Source organism: Pithys albifrons, chromosome 1 (genome assembly GCF_047495875.1).
Source record: "Pithys albifrons albifrons isolate INPA30051 chromosome 1, PitAlb_v1, whole genome shotgun sequence".
Lineage (NCBI taxonomy): Eukaryota > Metazoa > Chordata > Aves > Passeriformes > Thamnophilidae > Pithys > Pithys albifrons.
In genome coordinates this window covers 32704099-32727658 of record NC_092458.1, presented here as the reverse complement: position 1 = coordinate 32727658, position 23560 = coordinate 32704099, and the positions used below count along the sequence as shown (strand labels likewise).

Genomic DNA, 23560 nt, shown 5'->3' with positions numbered 1-23560 from the left:
CTAATGGGGTCCCTCAATCTGTTTCATGAGGTGTTGGCTACAGTGACCACAGCTGAAATGTTTCTACACCAATGCACACAGCATGAGGAACAAACAAGAGGAGCGCAAAGCTCTGGCCATGTTCGAGAGATTTGACATCATTGGCATAACTGAAACCTGGTGGGATGAGGCCTGTGACTGGAGTGCCCTGTTGGATGGTTGCAAGCTCTTCAGGAGGAGTAGGAATGGCAGAAGAGATGGAGGAGTGGCACTGTGTGTAATAGAAGGATTAGAATGTATGGAGCTCACAGTTGGCACTGGTACAGTTGAAAACCTCCGGATAAGAAGCAAGGGGCAAAAAAATAATGTGGATGTCACTGTGGGAATCTACTATAGACCTCCCAGCCAGGACAATTATGCCAGTGAATTATTTTTTGAGGAACTAAGGGACACTTCCAAGTCAACTGCCCTGTCCTTATGGGTAACTTCAACTTGCCGGAAATAAACTGGGAGCATCACACAACTGGTAAAACCCAGGCCAGAAGATTCCTAAAAAACCTGGATGACAGCTTTATGGAGGAGGAGCTAAGGAGCTGACTGGGAAAGATGCCCTCCTTGATCTGCTGCTTCTCAACTGAGTGGATCTCGTGAGTGAAGTGGAGATTGGTGGCTGTCTTGGCCACAGCGATCACAAAGCAATTGGGTTTAAAATCTCTGTTGACGAAAGGAAGAGAACCAGCAAAGCCTCAACTCTGGACATGAGGAGAGCAGACTTCGGGCTGCTCAGGAAATTATTAAGCAAGGTCACCTGGGAAAATGTTTTTGCAGGTGCTGGGGTCCATCAGTGCTGGTTGCTTCTCAAACATCACCCCCTAAGGGGACAGGAGCAGGAAGTTCTCAAATGTCGGGAGTCAAGCAGGTGAGGCAGAAGGCTGGCTTGGCTCAACATGAATCTTCTTGTAGAAATAAGGCAAAAAAGGAAGATGTATGTCCAGTGGAAGAAAGGTCAAGTGACATGGGAAGAATTCAGAGATGCTGCTTGCTGCTGTAGGGAGAAAATTCGTGCAGCCAAAGCTCAGCTGGAGTTGAAGCTGGCCATAGATGTGGGGGACAATAAAAAGAGTTTCTTCAAATACATTAAGGGCAGTAGGCAGTATAGAAATATCATGGGCCCATTACAAGGTGGAGATGGTCCCCTCACAAACAGGGACAGAGACAAGGCAGAGGTGTTTAATGGTTTCTTTGACTCTGTCGTCAACATGGATGATGGACCAACGGCATCTCAGTGCCCTGAGCAGAAGGACCATGAGACTGTGAGAATGATCAACTCTCACTGGAGCCTGAAATGGTGTGGAACCTGCTGGATCCCTACAAATCTATGGGCCCTGATGGGATTCATCCCAGAATTCTCAGAGAGCTGACTGATGTCATCATAAAACCTCTCTCTGATTTTTGAGTGATTTGGGAATCTGGAGAGGTCCTAGCTGACTGGAAGCTGGGCAATGTTATCCTGATTTTCAAGAGGGAGGACCCCAAAAACTACAGGCCTGTCAGTCTCACTTGAATGCCTGGTAAAGGAGAAGATTATTCTGGGAGGTGTTGAAAAACACCTAAAGACAACAGTTATTCATCACAGCCAGCACAGCTTCATGAGAGGGAAGTCTTGCTTATCCAACCTGATTTTCTTCTATGACAGGGTAACCCACCTCGCTGATCAAGGGAAGCCAGATGATGTAATATTTTTGGATTTCAGTAAAACTTGGTACTGTCTCTCAGTGGATCCTTCTGGACAAAATGTCCATCCTGCAGCTGGATAAACACATCATGTGGTGGGTGAGCAATTGGCTCATGGGTCGAGCACAGAGGGTAATAGTGAATGGGGTGACATCAGACTGGTGACCTGTCACTGGTGGGTTTCCACAGGACTCCATCTCAGGCCCTGTGCTCTTCAACATGTTCATAAATGACTTGGATGCAGGACTTGGAAGTTTGCAGATGACACAAAAGTGGGAGGAGCTGTTGACTCCCATGAAGGCAGGGAGGTCCTGCAGAGAGACCTGGACAAGTTGGAGGGCTGGGCAGTCAGTCACCAGCCGTATGAAGTTCAACAAGGGAAAGTGCTGTATTCTGCACCTGTGATGGGGCAATCCTGGATGTATGTATAGACTGGGGAATGAGATGCTGGAAAGCAGTGCTGTGGGAAGGGACCTGGGGGTCCTGGTGGATGGCAAGTTGAATGTGAGTCAGCAGTGCCCTGGCAGCCAGGAGGGCCAACTGAGTCCTGGGGGGCATCGGGCACAGCATCTCTAGCCGGTCAAGGGAGGGGATTGTCCCACTCTGCTCTGCACTGGGGCGGCCTCACCTTGCTTGGATATTGTGTGCAGTTTGGGGCACTGCAATGTAACAAAGCTATTAAGCTCTTAGAGATCATTTAGAGAAGGGGAACAGAGATGGTGAAGGGCCTTGAGGGGATGCCATATGAGGAGTAGCTTGGTCCGTTTAGCCTGGAGAAGAGGAGACTGAGGGGAGAACTCATTGCAGTTACAACTTCCTTGTGAGTGCAAGAGGAGGGGCAGGCACTGATCTCTTCTCTGTGATGAGCAGTGACAGGACCTGAGGGAATGGCCTGAAGTTCTGTCAGGGGAAGTTTAGCCTGGATAGTGGGGAAAGATTCTTCACCCAGAGTGTGGTTGGACACTGAAGAGTCTCCCCAGGAAAGTGGTCACAGCACCAAGCCTGACAGAGTTCAAGAAGTGTTTGGATGATACTCTCAGGTACATGGTGTGACTGTTGGGGATGGTTTTGTGCAGGGCTAAGGGTTGGACTCAAGGAGTCTTGTGGGTCTCTTCCAACTCAGCATATTCTGTGATTCAGTGTAATCTTGGGTGACCTTGTGATGGGAGGGTGTGTAGAAGAATTGATTTGCCCTGACAGTGAGAGTTACTCATTTAACTCTGTTGTATGCAGATGGTACATTGATCTTTAATTTCTGGGGGGCCTTCATCAAAATCCAGAATTAACCTTTAATGTGTCTGAATTTCTAGTATCATGCCTGGGCTGAAGTTCTGGAATCCCTCTCCTACCTACTGCTGCAGACAAACATTGGCTTGGCTGTTTCTGTACATGCCTCCTTCAGACTAGCAAACACCACTAGCACTGAGCTCAGTGCAGCCACTCCCCCATCTACAAGTTTTGTGTATTGGGGAGTGATTAAAGCCCTTCTTTTGTTGAAGCTTTCCTGGTGCAGTGAGGAATACAAGATTCATGAGGCCGGAGACCAAAGGCCTGAGGAGGAACTTAGTGGCACGATGGCCATGGGGCTGTGAGACTGGAAGAAAGGGAACCTCTGCCCTGACTTCTACTTCCGTGACTGCTCAGAGATTTTGCCCAGTGGCTGGTTTTGATGCAACTGAATTAACACAAAATTTAGCTGAGGTTATATGGTCTTGCAGTAAATATAGTGTGCTAAGTAAAATAATTTTAGAATGATTTATATACTTGGGTATTGCTGTTAATTTATGAACGTGAAACATACACTTGTTCAGCATTAAGTTTTAAGAGTTACCTGGACTAAATAGCATTTTTTTCCCTTAAAAATTGAATATAGCATCTATTTTAAATGTAACCATCTAAAATCAGCTGCTCCACTTCTTGAAGTCTTTCCAGTTCGAAAAAGACCATCCTTTGTGTAGGGGAATGAATAATGTAGGTTAACTCGTTTCTGTGGGCATTTATTACATCCATGCAGAACAGTTCCTGGAGAGGTTTTCTATTTCTTATTTAGCAGCAGTGAAAATTGCAATTATTCTATTTACTTGGCTTGCCACTATGGCAAAGAGTAATTCTTTGGACTGTGAGGAGGAAATGTTTGTTTTGTCTGGCTGCTCCTTGCATATGCTGTTCCAATTATAATTAAATATGAATATTTACTGATAAAACAGGGCATTTTTTAAGTTCAGTTAAACTGTTTTTTTAGATCCAAGATACAGGCATAGGCACCCCATCTTGTGTTTTGTATAATACTATTCATTACAGAGAACTAATAGACAGTGTAGTGAATCAATAAAACATCACCATACACGTCAGATGAGCATTAGGGCTGTAAATTCTTCATCAGGAAGAATCTGTAGGGGAAAAAAGGAAACAAAAAGCTAGATCAAAAGTGATGTGGGGAATTAATGAGGAGAAGATGAAAGGGAAGGAAATGAACAATAGAGTTGATGTAAGTAGAGGATTAGGTAAAGCAGAAGCAGTCATTTTTTATGGAACAGATGAAAATAAATTGAGAATAATTGTTATGGGAGGTGCAAATAGTGGCAAGTTGAAAATGGCACATATTTAATGGCCTTATGAAAGCTAGAGCTTGAACATGACTTGCACTCATCGTACATTTCCAAGAAGTAGCTTCCTAATAGTTTTTGTGATATCATGTGCTGTTCTTTCAGTGGCATTCAGAAAAGCTTATTGGATTCTTTTGGAAGTTAAAATATCCTGCTAGCATCATTCAATATGATTTAGCTCCAGATAACAATTTTATTTAAATTATTTGAAACCAGCCAAACCTTCAGTTCACATCTGCTGACTCTGTGCATGGAACACTGTGTTAACTGCCTTCCTTAAGGGAGTGTTTGCAGACACAGCTCATTTACTTGGTACAGATGATAATGTGCAATGGGAAGTTCTGTGACTTGCTCTGAAAGTGTCTAGAATACAGGATTAACTTGAATTATTATTGGGGCAAAATTATATCTGTTTTAAGCACTCTAAATGCTGTTAATAATGTCTTAAGATTAAGGGATGCCTGTTTTCCAAAGCAATGCATAAGGCTTATGTATAGTTCTGTTATGAGGAGTACTTTGAGAACATCAGGACTGGCATGTTACTGTGTTCCCTGGCTGTCCTTTGCTGTACCCACTCCATGCAGAGGATAAGGGAGCCCATGGCTCTCAGATTTCAGGATCATCCCAGTCTCTCACAGAGCAGCAGGAGTTCTGCAAAGTATCAGTATCCTGTGCTTGGGAAAGACCATGGAGGAAAATCTGAAGGGACAGAGCTACCCTCTTTCCTGGGCCTTCATCCTGCAACTAAGAGGGGAATCCCTGATCAGTGGGGTGGAAGAGGCATTTGCTTCTAGGGGAAATTTCATGTTCATTGGCTTCAAAGATTCTTCCTGGAGAATACTAATGTTTTCCCATAATTTTATCCTTCTACTTTCACCATTGAAGAGCTATGATGATTACACCTGTGGAGGTTTTGAAACTGTTGTTATTCCTGGCTATCCTTTGTTTGCCAGTGTCCATCTGTAAGTCAAAACATTGGACATGGTGGTGCCGAGGGGGAAGGAAGCACAATGGTGTGATATTATGTAGTTCTGTGGCAATAATTTGAAGGCTGACTCTTCATATTTTGCTGGGGTTTATAGCAGTATATTCAAGCCTACTTTCAGTCCTTGTTGCTCTGTCTGTGCTGTTCTTAATTCCTTGTAACCTATTGAATAACACAGCCTTCAATTATAGATGCATGATTGTACCAGGATCTTTATAGCCCTTTCTTTGCCACTTATGATCTGTTTGATTTTTCACATGTGTGAAGTTAGCTTTGTTAAGATGATTTTCTCAGCAGGACCTCTGTATAGACAGGGACTGTGATTTCCCTGCTCTGAAATTGTGTCCCTTGCCTTTTTGACCTGGTGTTATGCTAGCTATTTTGGGGGATTATTAAATCTAAAATTCATTTTTCACTTGCTGGTGTTTTCTTTTAACTTTATTGAGTGTTTTCCCAAATGTTTAGAACTTGCTTTTGGATTATTTTTTAAAAATGTTCAACTTTTAAATACTTTGTCTTCTACTTTTTTTTGTTTTACCTGCTTTTTGCACTATATTATGTTTCCTGTTGTTACACTTGCACAGAACCTCTCAAACTATTTAAAAATATTAAAGAGGTCTTAAAATTTTTGTTTTGTCTTTGTCCTGTTTCATTGACCATTTCCTAAATTTCCCATTTCCAGCTGCATTGATTCTCTGGCTTTTACGTGTAGCCTTCAGAAAGCCCTGGTTCTCCAAAGAGTGCCTTGTGCAGTTATGTTTGCTCTTATTTTCTGTGTTAAAGCTTGTATGGAGTAAAATCTTTAATGTGATCTTTTGTTGGGTACTTTTCAGTCTCTGTGGTGCTTCCAACTATTTGCTGTTACAATGTCAAAATTAAATCTTGTTTTGTAAAGAGAATGTTTCACACTTCCTGAAATAGATAAGACCAGATGTTTGCTCACCCATATGTCATTGGATGTAAACTGCAATTGTTTCTACATGTCTTGCATATACACTGTGTTTGTAGTATGTGGTTGAATGGTTTGGACTGCCTTATCACTTCAAAAGCAGAGATGCTCCTGGCTGAAAGTTCACTGTGAATATGGAAGCAAAATTAGTTCAATCATTGCGTTCCTTACACCGAGCTCTTCTCCAGTTTCCTAAGAGAAGGAGGAACTTTTCTTGTGGAGATTTTCTTGTGTTGTCCTTGCCTGGAGCATGTCTGTGTTTTAGTGCAGGCAGGGACCATTTTAAATGACTGGGATAGTGGAATCTCTCTGAGTGTACAAGAGTCCCCCCATCTGTTATGTAGAATGTTTGGTGTAAGGCATGTTAGACAAAGCCCAGACAGAGTTCCTGGACTTGGGAATTGGGCTCTTGTTTAAAAGTGTTAGGAGAAAATGTTAGCATCTGTGGGGACTGCTAGGACTTTGAATATGGAAGTCTTATGGTCTACAGATAAACTTCCCACATTTTCCCATCTGACTGCTGTTTGGCAGCTACATTGGAGAATATGAAGTGATGGCTGTTAGACTGAAGGATTCTGTCTTTGTCTTTTAAGTGTCTAGAAAAAGGTGATAGAAAAATTAGGTGAAGAAATAATAATGGAGTTTCTGAAAGGTCCCAAAATGTTTTTAGAGATAACACATAGTACAATTCTATGAAAGATACGGCCTTTGTGACAAAACCTTCAGAAAAGAAGTCTATTCATTTCTCATGGTGTTGAATGCAGTAGAAACTGTAGCATCAGGATGCCCCTTCTGTAGCTACCGGAGAAGCACATCTCATGACTTTTTTTATATTTTCTGTCTGTTTTCTTCCAATCCAGCATCTAATTGATATCTAGTTCTTATCTCCGTAATATCAGTGTTGTAGAAAACATGCAGCTTAATGTGTGGTGATTGCATGTTTTATTTAGGACAGTGTAAAACACACTGTTCTTGTTGGCAGCTGTTAAAAAGATGTATGTTTTTTATTTGTCCAATATTTATTGGCATGAATATCGTCTGAATATTTATACATGATTAAAATGAAGAGGTTGTTTAGCAGGTGCTGACTACAATTTTGTTGCTGCAGTATTGTAATCACTTCATGAGGTTTCTCTGTTGAGGAAATTGTCTTTGTTTAGTGCTAAAGGATGTAGGTAATTTGTCTCTAATGCCAAATTATTTCAGGGTGTGCGCTTCACTTTTTCCCCTACATTTACGTAGATCGGAAAACTGAATGTTCCAAACAACTTGTGGAACAGTTTCCACATTGAATTTTATGCACTAAAAATGTAATTAAAATTGTTCAACCCAAAATATAAAAAAGAACTCAAATGTAATTTATATGGCTTTTTAAAAGAAAATATTGTTTCTTTTTTAACTGCTTTCCTTAGCGTAGTGAATTTGAGTTTACCCTGGTAAAAGTCATTAGCAAGCCACTGCACCTCTTGAAATGCAAGTAGCTGGAACCATGAGGAAATACTGAATTTGAAGAGATATCTAGTCACACATAGTACTTTTATGCCTTTTGAGTGAATTCATGCTAATCAGATTGTTATCATAAACAATGCAATCCCATTAACTTCTGAGGTAAATAGCATTAGATGTAAACATCTTTTTTACGTTGCTACATGATTTGATTTGTTCTGCACATGGAAACACTTCAAAACTTTTTGGCATTTCCTCTTTTGTGTAAGCGACTTAGGACTTGCAATATCTCATCTTCTCCCTGCTGTGTCAGCTTTGCATCCTTATCCCCTGTGCACTGGCCTATGTTCTTCCCTTTTCTATTTATCAGTCACACATCTGGAGCAGTGACATTCTTAGTCCCTTCTCTGAGTTTATTTTAAAGCTAGAGGAGGGGTTTCTAAAGACAGAATATGCTTACTGCTAATAGTAATCCTTTACCGTTCTTTTCCCTGCAAGATGGCTGGTGTGATTTCATAAAAATGAGTATTGTCTTGGTTCTGGTCAAATATGCCTAAGAGAGATGATCTGAGTGTATGGTTGGGGAGCAGGAAATGATGGAAGGGATTTGGTAAGTGTCTCCTGATGCTATTACTGCTGACCAGCTTCTGAAAGGTTACTGGTTAAAACACTTTGTTTAAAGTCATTAAACTTCAAAACTAACCAAACAATGAGAATAGATTTAGAGGCATTTTTTAATTGCATCTAGTATCTTTTCTTCAATGCTTATTTTTATTTCTAAAATGAAAGTCCTCTTGTATCTTCTAGCTCAAAGAAAAGAACTCCTATAAACACTATTTTTTCTTATACTTGGGAAACAATACAGCTAGTCTAGCTGTTACTACTTTATTTTTTTCCTTAATCCATTGGTTTGGTAGAGAATAAAGAAGTGTTCTTTTTGGCTATTTGATCAAAGGGCATTGCAGATGATATCAAAATAAATTGGCTTTTAAAAGAATCAGGTTTGATTCTATGATACGTTTATTGTTCTGAAGCATCTGGGGCAGTTTGGGGAAGATACGCAACAGCAGATATTTTGCATGTGAAGCTTTAGTTGAAGTGGTGAATAACCTTGGTCTGGGTATATCTGAAGGACTAATGTTGACCTATATCCTGTTGTGACAGCTGAGAGCAGCAGGTTGGAACTGCTGGATGAAATCCATACCCAGTTGCCCACTGTACTTTCTTCTTGTCACTGCACAATGTCAAATCAAAGACAGTTCTTTTTTAAACTGTTGCTTATTTTAGCTGTTTACTAATTTGAAGAAAAGACAGCCTTGCTGCCATGGTAGTAAGATGGGAAAAGTAATTGAAATCACTGACAGACTGTGTCCAGTCTGAGCATCCACCCTACATAACTAGGCTGAGGTGGAATACAAGTTCCAATTATAATAAAGTGATGTTTTTCTTTCTCATTAGCTGTTTTGATGCCTGCTGATTTCCTTGGATCTCTGTATCAAGTTATAAATGGTGTGTGAAATAAAACATTTCTCAGTTGGTGGATATGATCCTCATGATTACAAATGTTCTTCAAAGTGCTGTAATATGCTTTGTTTAGATCAGACATGGAAGTCTACCTAGTGCATAATAGTTTAGAAAGGAGACAGAAAGAAGACCAATGTTGAGGATGGTCTGCCTGTTGTCTTTTTTTGGGGTTGGGAAATAAGGTTTACTTTTAAACATCATATTCCTAACCTATATTCTCTGATATTTTTCCAAACAGATATCTGGGTAGTGGTACTGGGAGTTTCTGTCTGGCCAATATTAATTCCCATACCCCTCTCCTTTAAGAAAACAAAAATTGGACACTTGAGAGTTATACGTGACTTATCAACAGCACATTGGCAATCAAGGCAGGAATTCATTAATTCTTGACTCTTTAACTTGAGATCCAGCATCTGGTAATACAGTCTATTAAAACAAAAAATGAAATCTGTCTTAACTTGTGTATCCTTATTACATAGCTTTCACTGAATGAAGTGAATATTCACTACATGAATATATGTATTAGGTGAATGACTAAATAGAAAGAAATCTTTTCCAAAATATGTTTTGTCTAAAAGTATAGTATGAATTTTAGTCTGTCATGTTTTGCAATGACACTTTGGTATGATAATGTCATTCTGCTGTTTTAATAATTTGTACTGTCAAGTGGGACAGGGCTTGGGGATCCCTATGTGCCTCTGAAGTGAAAGAATGGAAACTCATCAGCTCAAAGGCATTTTGGAATCAGGCTTGCTTAGTGATTTCAGTATATAGGCATGAATCATGACTCTAAAGCTACTAGAATAGTGATATCTGCCTTATTATCCCTATTTATTTTATTCATGTGTTTTTAGCTCCCATTGTAATGCTCCTTGTCACCCAGATCCTGTCACTGGTCTCTATGCTAAACCCCTTTTCAAGACAGAAAATGAGAATATCCCTAACACATATTTATCGTATCGGCCAAGGAAAGTTGGAGAGCAATGCAACTTTCAAAGTGCCCAAAATGTACATCATAGGAATACTGTTTGAACCACCTGCACCATTTTCCAGCCCTCTAGGAGCAGTATCTGAAGCCAGGATGGAGTGTATTTAGCTGGGCAGAGCCAAGGTATTTGTCTCTATAGAGCAAGAGGAAAAGGAAAGCAATTCCTGTTCTTTCTTCTCTTCCACACTGGTCGTGTAACAATGGACACCCATATTCCAAAATGAGCTGTACTTTTTGTGTCTGAAGCTATTGCCAAAAATGTCAGATTTTTCATAGCTGTTTTATTTTCCTGCTGTATTTTTAACTTCTCCCCTCACCTTTTTTCAGCTTTAGTGGGCTCAGGCAGGTTACAAGTATGAGATGTCATCTTAATAATGACTATGATGAAACCTGAAGTAGTGAATCAAAGCACTTACTGCAGTGAAGTGTTTTAGTTGCATACAGCCTCTCTTCTAGGTTTTTCACCACTTCCTTGGTGATGCTTAAAGGAAGTCCTTGCTGATTAGAGGTGATAAAGGCCATCACATCTCTCTCTTGTTTTGTTTTGATTCTGTTGTTGTTAAGCTGACGAGCTGATGCCTGTTGTGTGCTCTCTTCCTTAGTCTCTAAGCTGACATGCTCCCATTTCTAAAATGAGATCTACCAAAGCAGCTAATTGTAATTTGCATCTATAAGTGCTACTTTAAAGAAGAGAGAGATAATTTGAATGTGTGCACATGTGTTTGATTTATTCTAGAGGTTATGGGCTATTTGCTGCTCTTGTGATTAAGGACTGCCCATTCTGTGAATGTGCTTAATACTTTGAAAACTTGAAAGATATGATGGAACCCCACACAATGTCAAAATGTGCATTTGAAGTAAAAGCCCAGCAATTCAGATCGTCTGGTCTTGTTCATAGCAGGTAAAAGGCTGCCTTGATGACACTTAGAGCAAATGAATTTCTCTCCTGCAGTCATGTACTGAATAAATTGCTTGATCTAGTTTGGTACAAAAGGACATGATCTATAAATAGTTAACAGAGCTTTCTTCAGGACAAGTGATCTCTAGACTGGAACTCTCTCTTGGGGTCTTTTAAAAACGTAAGTGCTGATATGAACAAAAGGAAAGTTTGTTTTAAAAAAAAAAGACCTTTTTAATGAGATTGAAACGCACATACTTTAGTTTCTTTTTGAAAGAATCTGGCCTACCACTTCAAAAGTCCAAATGGCTAACCTTACAGTCACTTGAAGAAAAGAAAAAAGGTATGTCCGTTTATCTGATGTGAATATACTGTCAATAAGTGCAACCTGAAAATGCAAGCTAAACCAGCTGGTTAATTTGAATCAAAGAAATTTCTGCCTTATAAGCATCAGTGAGTTCAGCTTTTACTTAAAAACCAGTTTCACACTTAAAGGAACTCCTCTTTATGACATTTTGAGTTTGTCGGTACACCACACTGCTCACCACAGGGTCTCTCTGTCTTATATGTTCTTTCTTGCACTTTTTGGGCAGCTAATATTGCAGGTTTTTGGAACATTGATATTTGTGATAAGCAAAACTTGTAAGACATTTCAGTGTGCTAAAGGAAGTGTCTCATTTACCAAATTTCATCATGTGGCATTTTAAGAAGAAAGCAAAATTTTATAAAATCATAGAATTGTTAAGGTTGGAATATACCTCCAAATCATCAAGTCCAACCTTTGACCAAACACACATCGTCAACTAAGTCACAGCGCAAAGTGCCACATCCGGTCATTTCTTGAACATTTCCACAGATGGTGACTCTCTGGCCTCCCTGGACAGCCTGTTTCAATGCTTAACCACTCTTTGATTGAAGAAATTCTTCCTAATGTCCAGCTTGAACCTACACTGGCACAGCTTGAGGCCATTTGCTTGTGTCCTGTTGCTAGTTGCCTGGGAGAAGAGGCTGACCCCCACCTTGCTATAACCTCCTTTCAGGTAGCTGTAGAGTGTGATAAGATCTCCCCTGAGCCTCCTTTTCTCCAGGCTAAACAACCCTGGCTCTCTCAGCCACTCCTCCTAGGGCTTATTCTGTATGTGTGTATTCTGACTTAATGTATTTCTTGTGTTGAGGGACTCAGAACTGAACACAGTACTCAAGGTCTGGGCTCACCAGTGCTGAGGATTAGAGGGACAGTCATTGCCCTGGTCCTGCTGGTCACGCTATTTCTGATACAGGCCAGGGTGCCACTGACCGCCTGGGCACACTGCTGGCTCCTGTTCAGTGGCTGTCAACCAGCACCTACAAATCCATTTCCACCAGACAGCTTTCCGGCCACTCTGCCCCGCCCCTGTAGCACTGCACTGGATGGTTGTGACCCAAGTGCAGGATCTGGTATTTGGCCTTGTTGAAGCTCATACCATTGACATTGGCCCGTTGATCCAGCCTGTCCAGATCTCTTTGTAGAGCTTTCCTACCCTCCAGCAGATCAACACTCCCACCTGACTTCATATTGCCTGCAAGCTGAGAGTGCATTCAATCCCCTTGTTCAGATGGTTGATGAAGATACTAAACAGGGCTGTCCCCAACACTGAGCCCTGGGGAACACCACTTGTGACCAGTTGCCAGCAGGATGTAACTCCATTCACCACCACTTTCCAGGCCTGTCCTTCCAAGCAGTTTTTAACCCAACAAAGAGTGCACCTGTCCGAGCCATGGGCTGCCAGCTTTTCCAGGAGAATGCTGTGATAGTATCCAAGGCTTTATGGAAGTCCAGATAGTCAATATCCACAACTTTTCCTTTATCCATTACGTGGGTCACCTAAGTATAAAAGGACACCAGGTTGGTCAAAGAGGACCTGCCGTTCCTAAACTCATGCTGGCTGGGCCCGATCCATGGTTGTCTGTGCATGCCATATGATCATATTCAAGATGCTCTGTTCCATAATGTTCCCTGGCACCGAGGTCAGGCTGACAGGTCTGTAATTGACCAAATCCTTCTTATGATGGTTTTTATAGATGGATGTCACACTGGCCAACTCCAGTCATCTGGGACTTTCCCAATTAACCAAGACTGGTGATAAATGAAGAGTGGCTTGGTGAGCTCTTCTGCCAGCATCCTCAGTACCCATAGATGGATCCCATCTGGCCCCATAAAGCTGAGTGTGTCTGAGTGGCTCAGCAGTTCACTAACTACTTCCTCCTGGATTGCAGGGGGTCTATTCTGCTCCTGTCCCTGCTCCTGCACCTTCTCAGGGGGCTGGTTGCCCTGGGGATAACCAGTCTTTCTGCTGAAGACTGGGGCAAAGATGACATTAAGTACCTCAGCCGTTTTCCTCATCCTTGATTACAATGTACCCCTTCACATCCTAGAATGGATGGAGATTTTCCTTGGCCCTTTGTTTGTTGTTAATATATTTATAAAAACACTTTTTATTATATTTCACAGCAGTGGCCAGATTGAGTTCTAGCTGAGCTTTTGCCTTTCTAATTTTCTCTCTACATGATCCTTGTATTCTTCCTGAGTTTCTTGCCCCTTCTTCCAAAGGTCATAAACTTTCTTTTCCCCTCCTGATTTCCAGTTAAAGCTCCCTGTTCAACCAGATTTATCGTCTTCTCTGCCAGCTTTTGGCACATAGAGATGGCCTGCTCCTGTGCCTTTAAGATTCCATCTTAAGAGTATGTCTAGCCTTTCTGGACCCCTTTGTCATTAAGGACTGTTTCCCAAGGGACTCTCTGAACCAGTGAGTTCTCTTTCACTGAGTGGTTGAGACCAGTCAGCTTGAAAGTGCTGTCAATGTGGCTTTCAGTGTAAAAACCTGTATGATCTGTGCATGTGAAGTTGGGGTTTTGGGACAGTGCAGGCCAAGGTGGTGATGGGCTGGCATGTGTTGCTGGTGTGGATGTTAATCCTGTTGGTGTCTTCAGGTATGTACCAGTGTGTGTATGCACCACAGCTAGCACAAGGATCAGCACTGCAAAGTACCTTAGTGCACTTATGACTGGGGAACTCTTAAGAAGCTTAATAAATATGTGAATTCTTGGAGGCCAGAAGGATCCTTAACTAGAGTGAGGAGAAGACCATCTGTTATAGATTTGCCATTGTTGGGAGAGCAAATGAGTCTGTGCCTACAGAGAAACTGAAAGCAGAATATCCAGACTCTGAAATCACTTGGGCAGATAAAGGTTACTGACTTGATCAATTAAAATAGCATGATGGAGCATTTTACAGACCACCTGATCTAGGTAAGGAAGTAGACTAAGACTCCTTTAAACAACCGAAGGGAGAACAGAATGTGACAGGGTCACAAGTACTCTGATGTCTTCTGGAAGGGCAAAATGGTGGGATGCAAATCAAAAGATTTTTTAAGGGTGTTTGGGATAACTGTTTGATACCGGTGGATGATTTGATACTTTGATGGGTGAGCTGACATTGGCACACCTGGATCTGTGGCTCACTGCCAAGGAAGAACTGGTTGAAGACATGATACCAAAGAGAGTCCTGGCCCATGGCAGGGGGGCTTAAATTATATAATCTTTAAGGTCCCTTCCAACCCCAAGCCATTTGGTAGTCCTGTGATTCAGCAGGTAGAGAGAGTTCCAAGGGAGACAGCTCTGAAGGGAATAGAGTTTAGAAAAGTTGGCAGATTTCTAAGGACAGCATCCTCTACATGCAAGAATACTCAGGAAAATAAGGAACTTTATTGGGAAAAAGAGCTTTTTAAAGCAAGGTCTGGTGGCAGAGTTCCATTGTAAAGCAGCACATGAAAGGTAGAAGCCTGGACAAGATACAAAGGAAGAGGTGTTCTGGGCATGAGGGGATGGTGTTAGAAAAACCAAAGCTTACCCTGACTGTTGCAAGGAATGGTAGGAACAAGACAAATACCTTATATCACTGCGTTATTAATAAAATTATGAAAAGAGGAAATCCTGCATCAACAAAAGAGTAACAAATGTTTCAGTAACAACAGACACAGATTAGACTGACACCCCTAATGCCTTCTTTGCTTCTGTCTTCATCAATGAGATCTCCCAGGCCTGTGTTATTAGTGAAAATATTGGGGGAGTAGGCAGATGCAGATCAAGTCAGTGTTTGGGAGAGTTCAATGCATGGAAGTCCATAGGTCCAGACAGCCTGCTGCAACCAAGAATGCCAAGAGAGCTGTCTGATGTGGTTGTAAGACTGTGCTCTATATTTTTGAAACGTAATGAAGGTTGAGGGTGGTGCTTCATTACTGGTGGAAAGCAAATATTGCACCAGTCTTGGGAAAAAGTCAAAAGCAAACCTCATGGAACTACAGCCTGATCAGCTTAACGTCTATCCCTCAGAAGTTTATGAAGTGGAGTGAATTTCTGGGTACATAAAGAAGGTGATGGGGAACAGTCAACATGAATTTACTGAGGGCTGATCAACCTGACAGCCTCCTGTGATAAATTGATGGAATCTGTGGTCTACAGAAGAGCAAGAATGTCATTTACCTTGACTTGAACAAGTCTCTTGGCACAGTCTCAGACAATCAGAGATAAAAAGCCAGTTGAGTGGTCAGGGTTGATGAATCATGGTTAATGGATTTATTAGGTTGTACTTAACTTGGAGGTCACCAAGGGTCTGCAAGGGTTCTGTATTGTGACCAGTCCTGTTCAACAACCTTATCAATACCTAGAGGCGGCAATGGGAGTGCACAGTCATAAAATTTGCAGAAGACATTGAATTGGAGAGAATGTTTAATACAGTCAAGGGCAATGCTGCCACCCAGTGGGACCTAGACAGGCAAAAGGAATAGGCTAATGGGAACTTGGTATAACTGAACAAAGTCAATGTCTGTCTTGTGGACAAGTCCTTCTCCACAGAGCTGCTTCCCAGCCAGTCAGGTTGCAGCCTGTATCATTGCAATTGATTCTTCCTTCTCACATGTTGGACTTAAAAATTAGTCTTGAATTTCAAAAAGTTTCTATGAACTCCTTCTTCTTGCTGTGCGCCCCCCCCCCCCCCCCCCGAATGGCAGCTCTGTCCTACAGTGTGTTAACTGTTTACCCCAGTTTTGTGCCTCTGTAAACTTGACAAAGTACATTGGCATGTCTTCTGGGGCATGGTCCTGGAAAATGTCCAGTGCTGTATGGGTAATCAGACCCTGGGTCACTAGGAAATACACTCCTAAGAATAGGAGAAAAAGCATATAACCAAAAGAAGGAGGCTAACTAGTAAGAACTGCCCACATGGGAAATCTTATTGGATTTCTTTGCATTTATGCATAATGCATTTCCATTTATGAATGGCAACATGTGAAGTACTATTTGGTTGCTACTGTTCCCTAATGTGGCAGATATGACTCTGTTTTTATTCAGGGTTTTTAAAGACAATGTGAGGAAGTAGGAGCAAATTGTATAAGATGACCCAAGAGTTGCCAACACAACCCTGCAAATGACAAATCTTTACAGGCTCCAGGTAGGCAGTAATTTTCACGATGAGGAAATGCATTGTGGTTATTGACTCTGGGAATAGATAAGAGAGATGCAAGATAGTGTTTGAACTCTCCTCCTGGCTGGGAAGGGTTTTTTACATTGAGGACTAGCAAAATATTTTACAAAATGCCTGAAGTTTCGTGCACTGTGCTTCTAAAGGAAGCCTTGTACTCATCTGGCCAATAAAGACTTTCCTAAAGTTGTATGGGACTGCAAAAGGTCAGGGACTATAGCTGTGGCACAGGACAGTTATCAGTTGCCTTTTCTGTTGCATTCCATGTACTTCTTCATTAGCTGGACAGCAGATTAGATGAGAATTTCACAGATTTTGTGAAAACTGGGAACAAACAGCCACTTTGTCCAACTCAGTTTGGCTTAGTGTGAGATCACTGCAGACTGTTACCGAATATTGCTGCCTACAGCTGGATCTTCTATTGCTACACTGTGCTGTGAGTCCTCTGTCCACTCCTTCTGCACAGGAAGCGATATCCATCCTTTATCTGACTTATAAAAATGTAAAGGATCTCCTTGCTATTTTGACATAGGTGGTGCATTCAGCAGTAATGGAACTAAAGAGTCTTGGGCCTGAAACAGTTATTTTTTCCAGAGAAGAGAAGATCTTTACTTCACATAGGCTTGAATAAAGTCCTCAATCATGTAAGCTACCTCATGTTTACAACAGTGATGCTTGCTAGTATTGTTCCTTCCTTGCAGAAATCATTTAGAATCATAGCATCATAGAATCGATTGGGTTGGAAAAGACCTCTGAGATCATCAAGTCCAACCCTTGGTCCAACTCCAGTCTGTTTACTAGATCATGGCACTCAGTGCCATGTCCAGTCTCACCTTAAAAACCTCCAGGGTCAGAGAATCCACCACATCCCTGGACAGGCCATTCCAATGCCTGACCACTCTCTCTGTAAAGAACTTCTTCCTGATATCCAACCTAAACCTCCCCTGGCAGAGCTTAAGCCTGTGCCCCCTTGTCCTATTGCTGAGTGCCTGGGAGAAGAGACCAACCCCCACCTGGCTAGAACTTCCCTTCAGGTAGTTCTAGACAGTGCTGAGGTCACCTCTGAGCCTCCTCTTCTCTAGACTAAACAACCCCAGCTCCCTCAGCCTCTCCCCATAGGACTTGTGCTCCAGTCCCTTCACCAGCCTTGTTGATCTTCTCTGGACCCGCTCCAGCTTTCACTTTGTAGAGCCCTTGCTGCACACTGGATGTGCCTTAGATCTACAGCTGAATTAATGCCAGTTGAAGGAATTAGAGGCTATGACAGTGAATATTCATAAATCTCCTGTAAAGAGTAATGTCTGTTTTCCTGAAAGGTGCATCTTTGTGGACAGCTAGCTTAACAGAGGAAAATTTCAAGGCAGGTCTGCAGAGGATATCTTTTAATTTGGTAGATGTGATTGACTAGGTAACGCCATCAGTTTTGCTATAGCAAGAGGGAGAATTATGGGGTGTATGGAATATGGCTAGGGGTAGCATACCCAAGTAGTTAGGGTCAGGACTCTGAAGTTAATCATGCTAGGAGGCAGAACTGGAACCATGGGATTAAATGAGCAGACTTAAGTTAGTCAGCCTCAGGGCTGGCATGAGGAACTTCAGGAATAATATTTTGAAGCATCAGGCAGGAAACAAATGCTTGAGCTGCCCTCTAGTCTCCTGGAAAACGGCCTTCATTTCCAGGAGAAAAAGAAGTGACATGTGCCAGATGTACACGAGACTCTGCATTAGTAAATTAACAGGGCTATAACACTCAGGCTTGTGCTGCCTTCTTTAATTGCCTGACATGCATATAGAATGCCAAATGTTCTCTAAAGGAAACTGAATGCAGATTATGCTTTGCAGCTCTTTGCACTATTGGTTAGCTGGTACCTATCATGCTGAACATCAGGAACTCGGTCCACAAGAGGTGAAGGGGCTGCTGCTTGTGTAGTTCAGATGCATACCAGCCACAGTCTGCAAAGTTGTGACAGTGGAGTAAGAGTAAGCTGTTGACCTTTTCCTAGCATCATGTCTTGGACTTGTCATTCTTCTTTCTGAGGCCTCATTTGCAATATCTTTTGAATTGGAAATAATTGGAAAGGACTGTGGCTGCTTTTGTCTTTTATGTCCTTACACAGGGACAAACAAACCTTTTTAAAAAAGGAGTAATCCACCACCACTACACCACATGGAGGTAGTGCAGCAATGGTTCAAACAACCACAGTTACAGTAGATGCACATATGCATGAATACACACATGTGCATTCTTGGAACTGAATAGTTGAGGATAGTTAGGCTGTACAGCTGTGGTGTAAAGCACAATGTGATCCACTGCAGGAGTGGATTGACTGGGATCTTCTCCCTACACTCCAGGTGTTAGCATCCATAGAATGATGATTTGTTCTTGGCTGTCTTAGGTGCACAGAAACAAAATAAAACAGGGAGTAGTCAATGTAACTTCATTAATTAATCCCCATATCCCACTTCACTCCCTACACCTTCACAGCCCCCTCCCCCTCCAAGCCTGAAGCAAAAAGGCCCTGGTTTTATTGCACTATTTGTTAGGTTCCATTATTGTATCCTTTGCTACAGGACAAATGAAGGCAAATGCAAATTTCTGACAAGTTCTTTGACCACCTTATCTCTTCCCCTTCTTCTACCCACTAACCTGCTAGGCTGTTGGCTGCTGAGCTGCAGAAAGCAGGTTTGCTCTGTTAGGTAAAATATTGGTTTAATTTCAATCCCTGCCTGGTTTTTGGTCCACCATGTCCTGTCTTTCTCCCTCCTCCTCCTTTTCCCTTATTTTTAGTAAAAGTAACATGCTCCCTACATGGTAAGTTTGTTACTGTCAGTTCTTGTTCCTTTTTTCTGATATCGTGACCTCCTGTCTTTGTCATTCTACCTACTGGAGCCTAGATAGCAAGATTTCCTTGGGATTGTCTTGTCTTCACATCATCTTCCTCAGCTGCACATACCATGGTGAGCTGGATGTGAGAGCAGCTAAAAGCCTGTAGCTCCATTCTGTGAGAAGAATACTGAAGTTTATGGGACATGCATTAGTTCACATAACCCTTCCCCTGACCCTTTATTGTTTCTTGAATAGAGAAACCTAGCATCTGCTTGCCATCTTTTCTTTCAGGATGATTTCCACCAGACAGTTTTGATACTAATGTAATCTGGAATCAATGATGGCTAGACTTGTGTAGACCCTTGTGAGGGATTTTGAACAGGTCATTTACCACTGTGACACGCGTGGTTTACTTCTCTTTTGCTCATCTGTACAGTGACAAAATAGCTAATGATTAAATCGAGTTTGTTGTGGAGGTATTGACTCGCATCTTGCCCGTGGAACACCGTTTGCTAGAACTATGGATACCAGCTATAGATTTTTATGAGGCTGCATGTAAATCTTACAGTGCAACGAGCACTACGGTGCACAGTTGAAGGTTTTTTGGTAACCAGTAGCCTGGTCTGCTTTCATACCATCTCCCCTCCCTCCCTGGAGAGACACGGTAAATGATGCTTTCAGACTCAGGTGCAGGCAGCTTTTCTTTGGTTTTAGCGATAGCTACAGACAGCTTTCTAAGTAACTGCCTTACCAAAGTTCAATTAGCAATCAGAGGGGGTTGAGACAGAGCACCGGGTTTGCTTTTCCCCGTTTGGAATGTTTTTCAGATGTTTACTCTCTTCTCAATAAGGACAGTGCTTGCTGATGCAGGTATGCTGACAGTGGACCAGGTTCACTGGTGTGTTCCAGCTGCATTGCAGTGCTCTGGAAGTGCAAACCAGCTGCAGGCCTGGCTTAACTCGAGCCAGGTTTGTGGCTGGTTTGCATCACTGGAGCAGTGTAAAGTACCTGAAGCCTGCCAGCTAATCTGGCCTATTGGTGAACCATTATAAATGACTTGTTTTTCATCATGTTCTTTACATGTAACTTTATTTACATTAACCCCATAGAAATTGTGTAGATTGTATCACCAGGGCAAACTTTGTGTTTCTAAACTAAAATGTATAAAACTAGAGGGTTTTTTAAGCCAGAACTTTTTTTCTTACCTAAAATAAAGTTATCATTATTTACTGCTCCTCTGCACTTCTCTGTTGTGGATTTCTTTTAAGATACCTGTTCTTATTTTTAAGATGAAATAATGATAACTCTGAGATCTAAAAGAGTAGGCTTTGTAAGTTTTACCTTACAAAATGTCGGCTCAGCTTTTATTCTCAATACAGTAAATTTTCTCTGCTTTATTGAGAATGTATGCAGTACTTGTGCTATTTATCACTATTGTCTGTCATTTACTAATTAAAAATACTTCTGAGATTTCAGGAGAGGAAGGAAATCTGTCAACTGTGATTTTTCTTGTCTTTATAGTAAATTACATAACTGAAATCATATTTACCTACCATCAATAGCATGATGAGTGTTCTAAACGTGACAGAAATATTAATCACTAATTATTATTAGTCCATGTATAATATTTTTTTTCATAATCCATCTTTTTGAGGCTCTTAGAGTGTTGAATGTGTGATGTGTGTTTTTAAATAGTATTATGCAACAGAAGAATGACAGGAGTGTCATTACAGCTACTCTGATCTACACTGAACCCAGAATTTTTACTCTTTACTGAGAAGTATTTTTGTAAAGGGAAAATGGGATGATTAAAAAAACCCGATCTTTCAGATGAGCATATTGGCATTCAAGTCAGAAATTGTATTGCTCTGATCAGCTGTATATTGAAAGAAAACATGTCAGAATTTGCAAAGTTTTTCCTAGACTTTGAGGCAAAATGCAGAAGAATTAATTACTGCCTCATATTAATTAAGATAACAATGCAAAGCCCTTCATTAGAAGCATAGGAAAAGTTCTTCTTGGTCCTTGGAGAGAATATTATATGCAAGCCCTGTTGTGTGGGTTGCAAGGTGTCACTGGAATTTATATGCATTACTTGTCTAATTGCAGTAAATGTAGCATGTCCAGATAGGTTTAAAAGTTGGATGGCTGTTTGTTACTTGCTGGAAATCACTTGAAACCTTGCTACTCAGAGGCAGCTGTTCACAGGTCCTTCACCTCTCCCCAGAGATAGCTGGGAGACTCTGTTGTTGGACCCTGTCTTTTATGGCAGAAGCAGTAAACATGACAGGTTGTTTGGGAGCCATCTGTTTTAAAATGGTTGCTGCTTTGTATGCAGTAATGAACTTGAGATCAGTTTTCTGTCTGTCTTCATAGTAACAGCCTTGTTTGGTGTCACAACAGGTGGAAGTTGATGGGATGAAACTAAATGTGACCAGCGAGTGGAACCTGGCTTCACCCTTGTTGTCTGTCACCATTGATGGCACTCAGAGGACTATACAGGTAATCTCACCAACGTGCAGTTTGTAGAGCTGAGAGAACCAGAAGTCTCGGGGCATAAAAATAATACTGAAATGTGGGGTCTAAACTTGCTGTATCATAAAAATTATGTGATGTTGTACAAGTAGCCTAATGTTTCTACTTGAAGACAAATTCACTCCACTGGCACTCTGGATGCATTCAAAGGTACTTATCTGGAGTTTTGATTATTTTTCTTTTAAAGAGAAGTTCCTTATTTAGACAGAAGTTTGCCCAGCTAATAAGCTCTCTTTACTTAATGGCTTGTGAGAAAACATAGACTCTTAATCACTTCAGAAATAAAAAATAGATTGCTAAAAAAACCTCAACCATCCAACCAAACCAAACAAAAAATACCCCCAAAACCCAGCCCACAACAAATACCCACACAGGGTCCTGTAGTAGAATTAGTCTCTTCCTCATGTTTGAATTGTGTGATTTGCCCACTTTTGTGCCTTTGCAGTTTAAAAGTCAAAGGACAGTGCATCTCCCACTTAACCTAATATTTTTATGGTTTTTTGAAATATGAGTAGTTCCGTGACTTGAGAGGGAAAATGTAGAAAACATCCCAAACTTGTGTGGCTCTAAGGAAAGAGGACTAAAAGGGTTAGTGTAGTTGCATATTCTTTTCTTCTTACCACTTATATCTTTGAAACTAGCTCTAAACAGTAGACTCTGCTTTTAACTGCCTCATAAATGTTCTGAATGTAATGACAATCAGGATTTATGTATTTATTGACAACTAACTTATTTACAAATATCTACTGATCCTGTTAATAGTGAAAAAAAAAAAAACTTACTGAAAGTGTTTTTCTGCATACACAACAGTATCTATTTCCTATACATTTATTAGTGATACAGTGGTCAGATTTCTGCTAATTTACAGTGAAATGAGTGAATTTCATTTTTCATTTTCCCCCCTGGTAAATAACCCAGCTGGAAATACTGATTTTGCTTTGATTGAATTTAAAAGGCTGCAACTTTACAGTAAGACATTATTGTATCTTTTATGTTTAGTATTGCCCAAGAGTGAAATTTTCATTACGTATCCACGTAAATTCTGGACTTAAGTTTTGTAGATTTCTTGGAAGGTTAACACCAGCTTCAAGGCTTGTGCATATCTAAAATAATTTTCTGGTTTTACATGTGGATTTTGGGTTTTTTTAACATCTTAATCCTGGTCTGTTTTGATTCTATTTTTATGAAGTACATTCATAATTTTGAATAGGAAACAATGCTGATGTATGAATATATAAAATCTGTCTAGTTGAAAAGCTTTATCATTAGAATGTATAACTGTATTCCCAAGGCCTCATTGCAAACTCTATTACTGTATGACTGGATATATAGCTAATAGTAGTAACACTGATTAACTAGAAGTATAATAGTTGAGTTGGCACATAAAATTAGTTTCAAAATCAATTGTGAGATCTGAACATGCTTTCTTCTAGGAGCTGAGCCAGCAATAGTGTTACTTGCGCTCCCCGAGTATGACCAAACTGTATGCAATACTGCAGCTCTAGCCACAGCAACAAGCAATGAGCTGACTGTGTGGTATCTGGCCAACAGAATGTGGAATAAGCACATAT

At 41.1% G+C, this 23560-nt stretch overlaps 1 protein-coding gene across 2 annotated transcripts in view; it reads left to right on the top strand.

Annotated features, from left to right (window-relative positions):
• PCCA (propionyl-CoA carboxylase subunit alpha) overlaps positions 1–23560 on the top strand; it is a 278669-nt gene that overhangs the window by 190105 nt on the left and 65004 nt on the right. For both annotated transcript variants that reach the window (XM_071548902.1, XM_071548910.1), the window contains one exon: positions 21858–21956. In XM_071548902.1, the coding sequence (XP_071405003.1) occupies positions 21858–21956 (99 nt within the window). The remainder of the gene's footprint in view (positions 1–21857; positions 21957–23560) is intronic.